General features: G+C 39.0%; 1 protein-coding gene across 1 annotated transcript; it reads left to right on the plus strand.

Moving 5' to 3' along the window:
• Positions 1-700: 700 nt before the first annotated feature.
• LOC141595020 (uncharacterized) lies at positions 701-1,866 on the plus strand. The gene is made up of 3 exons (XM_074414993.1): positions 701-1,029; positions 1,284-1,488; positions 1,633-1,866. Exons 1-3 carry the CDS (start codon positions 701-703, stop codon positions 1,864-1,866), a joined length of 768 nt encoding a protein of 255 aa, XP_074271094.1.
• The last annotated feature ends 3,590 nt before the right edge of the window (positions 1,867-5,456 follow it).

Genomic DNA, 5,456 nt, shown 5'->3' on the forward strand with positions numbered 1-5,456 from the left:
AGCCTATGAATCCTTGTATTTACTATCATCACCTATCTTTTCAATGAGACTTGTAAGACATAACCCAACTCGAGTCTCATTAGACCATGCATGTTGTTGAGTAGGGAAGATTAAGTCGACTTGTAGGTGTTGTACAATCTAATCGATTCGGCTCCGGGACCCAAACTTTCCTAGGATTGTAAGATATAACCCAACTCAATCCATCACAACAATAATTGCTTGCTTATAATTTGAGAACATGTTTGTATTATCATATCCCATGATTCCACTATGATCCCATGACACCCTAGTGCCTTTAATCAATTGTTTACACCCCCTTTAATTCATCTTGCTTGTTTATTTTCATTGCTATTTTAGTTTAGTGACCTTCTACATCAACCAAAATTGTGACACCCCTTAGACACCACTAGTTGCAATAGAAATCTCATTTCAACTCCCGTCCCTTGGGATCCGACCTTTACTTGCCTCTTTACTAATTGTAGAGTTGTTTGTGAAGTTATAAATTGTGTTTTGATTCGACCGTGACCCAACGACCACATCGTTAATTGTGAATACGAAACGGACCGATCATGTGTACCTGATGATGAGGAATTGAAAAGAAAGATTTTAACTGAAGCTCATTCTACTCCATATTCTGTTCGTCTTGGAGGATATAAGCTATATATATTAAGATTTGAAGAAGAATTTATGGTGGCCTAAAATGAAGAAAGAGGTTCCTGAGTTCGTTGAAAGATGTTTGGTTTGTCAAAGAGTAAAGGGAGAGTACAAGAGACCACAAGGTAAAGTTGAATCCTTGGATGTACGTGAGTGGAAGTGGGATAGCATTTCGATGGATTTCATTGTGGGGTTGCCTAAGACTCAGAGAAGGAGTAATATGACATGGGTTATTGTGGATCGATTGACTAAGTTAGCTCACTTCATTCCTATGAAAGATACTTGGAGTAAAGCTGAGTTGGCTAAAGCTTATGTCAAGAACGTGGTGAATCTTCATGGTGTGCTAAAGGATATTGTTTCTGATCGTGAATCAAGGTTTATATCTAAGTTCTTGCAGGAATTACAATCTTTTATGGGGACTCAGTTGAGATGAGCACATCATTTCATCCAGCATTAGATGGGCAGACAGAGAGAACTATTCAAACTTTGGAGGATATGCTGAGAGCTTGTGTGATGGAGTTTGGTGGATCATGAGAGGAGAGGTTGGATTTGATCGAGTTTTCTTATAATAACAGTTATCATGCTAGTATTGGCATGGCACTTTTTGAAGTGTTGTATGAGAGATGCAGGAGTCCAGTGTGTTGGGATGAAAGAGCAGATGCAGTTGTGTTAGGACCAGAGATGATACAGGAAATGGTAGAGCAAGTGCACATTATTCGTCAGAAGATGCGTGCGGCGCAGGATAGACAAAAAAGCTATGCAGATTTGAAAAGAAATGATATAGAATTTGTTGTGGGAGATAAAGTGTTGTTAAAAGTGTCTCCAATGAGAGGAGTGATAAGGTTTGGGAAGAAAAGGAAGCTGAGTCAGAAGTATATTGGGCCATATGAGATCTTAGAAAGAGTTGGAGAGGTGGCTTACCGTTTACCACTACCTACAGCATTGGATAGGGTCCATAATGTATTTCATGTTTTACAGTTAAGGAAGTATGTGAGTGATCCTACTCTTGTACTAGAGCTTGAGCATATTGAGATTGATGAGCAGTTGTCTTATGTTGACGAGCCTAAGGAGATCTTGGATAGAAAAGTGAGGAAGACTCGTAATGGTGAGACAACATTGCTGAAGGTTTTATGGTCTAATCACAAGGTGAAAGAAGCTACATGGGAAGCTGAAGCTGCAATGCGAGACAAGTATCCTAGTATTTTTGTTTAAGTTAGTTGGTTATGGGTATGTAACCCATTTTTTAGGGGGATAGGATGTAACATCTCGTATTTTATGACATTTTTATGATAGTTTGATAATAAAAGTACTTTGTGAGGAATTTAATTAAAATAATTTGTGTTATCATTTCAGTTATTTGGTGTTTTTGGTTAACTTCGGGGATGAAGTTCTTTTTAAGGAGGGAAGACTGTAATACCCCGTATTTAAGACGGTAGAAATATATTAAAATGTGTTAAATGATATTTAATAATTTAATTAATTAAATAATTAAGATGTAAGACGGGAATAAAATAAATAAATAATGTGGAGACGGAAATTGAAGGAGCCGTGTATGGCACGTGTGTGAGGCGTGTGGTGTAGGGTTGATGACGGAATTATAATTGTATACTACTACTAATAATATGTAATAAAAATAAAAGAAAAAGAATAATAAGAGAATTGGAATTGGGAAACTTCCTCCCCCTTTCCTTCCTACATCAATATATAAGCTCATCCACCTAGCCCATAATCTTATACAACATAAAAACACAAATAATTGACCTAAGGCAAGGGAGAAGATCTAAGGGAGAAAAATAGAAGAATTTATTAGAGAACTATCGCCTCAAGGTAAGATCGTCGTAATTTATGTTTATATCACGCTATTCAATTAATTTATTCTATATGCACCGTATAGACCACCGTATATAACGCCGTTGACCTTAGTAGCTGCCTTAGACAGCCGTGACTTTAGTAAGACCTGTGTTGACCGTCTTTGACCACCGTGGGTGGCGGATAGGGTGTCTAAAGGGCGGTTGTTGTGGGTATTTAAGACGGAATTTATACCTTGTATGTATGTCGATTAGACGTGGGACCTGGGTGGTTGGCTTTGTCGGCGATGGGCGCCTCTAGTGGTTGTGTCGGGGTGGTTGCAGGCAGTGGTTGGTACGGCGGTGGTCGGGTAGTGGTTATTGCGAGGTGTTTGTGTTGTAAACGGGTTGTGGGTTGTCTTGGGTTTGCTGTGGACTTACCTGGGCTGTCGTGGCAGGTGGTGGAACCACCGTGGGTCAAGGGAGACCACGGTGGTGGCAACTAGTTGTCGTGGGGTGGTTATGAGTGGTGAGTGTTTGTTGGTGTTGTTGTTGTGTCGTGTTTAAAGAGGTTAGTTAGGGCGTGTTGGTAAGGGTTGAGTGGTGACGGTGATGGCTGGTGGTGTCGGTTATAGGTGGGTTTAGGCGGGGTGTTTGTCACGGTTTAGAAACCGTGTATGTGGGGGTTTATGGTTAGTGTTTTAACGGGCTGTTTGGGTATTGAGGTTTAATTTTTAAGACGGGTTTTGCGTAATTTTTTACACGGGTAAATATTTAATATAATTAAATTATAAATGATTAAATTATAATAATGAATTGAATAATTAATAATTAAATTATAAATATTGTATTTAGGTGACGGATTTGAAGTGGAGTACTTTGGATTATTTTCTTGGACTCCTTTATTGTATTATGCTGCTAAGGTAGGTTATCTACTCAACTTGAATGTGTATTGGTGAAATTTATCAGTTCAATATTAATTGGAATTAGATGTTGGTTGTTGGATGATTATTCTTATTGTTTTTCCGTTAAATTATTTTTATCCATATTGCATTTTTGTATTGTTGTTGTTTGAAGACACGGACCACTTTGTAACACCCCTATACACTAAGGTGCCTTGCCAAGACCACCTTAGGCATAGAAGTGCTACCATCTCGGTTACCCGATGCAATATATATCAAAATTGACCATAAAAGAACATACTTTAGATAAATAAGTTTAACGAGATTACATAACCAAAACTGAAAAGTGAAATACAACTTTTCTTAAAACTGTAAACCAACTAAGTGAAACTGTCTTAACAAACACAACGGAAGACTAAAGACTCTTATATGTGATGACTCCATCCCCAGCTAGATCCCGCGCGTATCCAAGATATACCTGTCAAACAACTGCTCACCACCCCCGAATGGATCACCACAGTTTTTAAAACATTTAAACGGGGTCAGTTACTGATTACACAAAACACAATATATAAGATACAACACGCACATTACCCAAACTCCGTCACAACTCCACACACCTGACTACACACTAAAGTGTGTAGTCCTGCCAGAATACCCATCGCAAAAGATATTCCTCGCCGCTAGTCGGGGGACCGCAACCGTTCCCACCTAAGCCCCGCTCATCTCATCCGAGCGATAACCCATGTTCCTAAATGTGCACATCCCATCTGTGGCGGGTTCCACAGAGGGCGAATCAAGGGCGTGAAGCCACTCCCGCAAGTGACTCCATTCAGCCGAGGACGCACCTCGCAAACCACAGATAAGCAATCACAACCAACCACATTATACAACAACAATTACCAACTACCAACTTCAATATGACATAAATCAACAACAATGATCAACCATCAACAATACTATGTAAACAATAACCGAGTAGGGAAATCCTACCTGGAAAAGCAATCACCAAGATCGTCACAATCAGCTAATCAAAACCGTTCTTCAACGAAATCACCTCCTATCAAACATACAATCATACAATCACCATCTAATAATCACTATACTCCCAAAACCCCCAATTTACCCAATTAGGGTTTTAACCAAAATCAAATAAATGATAAAAAAAAACTATACTAGGATCTTACCCACAAGATGACGGTCTCAACGGCGTAAAGAACACAACGATCCGACGACTCTAGCCCTTAGGATTTGATTAAAATGTGAGAGAATGATGCAATGTAGTTTTGTTTTCTTTTGTGAAGGTTTTAAAACAAAGTAGAAAGGTAAAAGAAACTGACGGAAATCTTTATATAACCTTTTCACGCATTTCTGTCAAACCCGGCAAAACCTGTATAACTCGACTTACTTGATCGAGTGAGTTACTTACTCGAACGAGTGACACCTACTCGATCGAGTACCCCACTTACTCGATCGAGTACCCATCAGACAGTACAGTGTTTCGAAACCAAAACTTACTTACTTGATAGAGTAAGCCTTACTCGATAGAGTACCCAACAGTATAGAAAACCGTAGTATTACAATTTTCCCTCCTTAAAACGAACTTCGTCCCCGAAGTTCAAACCCAACCTATAAAACATGAACTCCTAACCTTAACTCCACCAACTATGTCTACCTCCACAACATGGCTCACGATATCGTATCAACTACATTATAGCCTCTCGACCGTAACTCCATACACTATCGAATACCATTCATAAACGCCGCTAGCTCCGTTTCATTAACATATTATCCACTATCAAATCCAACATCAAGAATATCCACCAACCAAGATCAACCACCAAACCGAATGTTACATTCTACCACCCTTAAAATGAACTTCGTCCTCAAAGTTTACTAACACTCATAAACATCATCATCTTACTGTCAGCACTATCGAAGTTTACTCATACTCCTAAACATCATACTACTACAAGCACGGTCATGACCTTTAATAAATCAACCACAACAAAGATCCATCATTTATGCTACACCAACACTCTACTTCCAATTATACTACAACATATACAACCATCAAACTCTCTTTGTCGCATCCTACTCCTCTTAAGATAAA

Source organism: Silene latifolia, chromosome 8, assembly GCF_048544455.1.
Source record: "Silene latifolia isolate original U9 population chromosome 8, ASM4854445v1, whole genome shotgun sequence".
NCBI classification, from domain to species: Eukaryota; Viridiplantae; Streptophyta; class Magnoliopsida; order Caryophyllales; family Caryophyllaceae; genus Silene; species Silene latifolia.

Bases quoted from the DNA above. Each gene is read 5' to 3' on its own strand.
- LOC141595020 (XM_074414993.1), top strand. From the start codon at position 701: ATGAAGAAAGAGGTTCCTGAGTTCGTTGAAAGATGTTTGGTTTGTCAA. The intron at 1,030-1,283 runs GTTTATATCTAA...TGAGAGATGCAG, and splicing joins GTTTCTGATCGTGAATCAAG to GAGTCCAGTGTGTTGGGATG. The intron at 1,489-1,632 runs GTGATAAGGTTT...CATGTTTTACAG, and splicing joins AAGTGTCTCCAATGAGAGGA to TTAAGGAAGTATGTGAGTGA.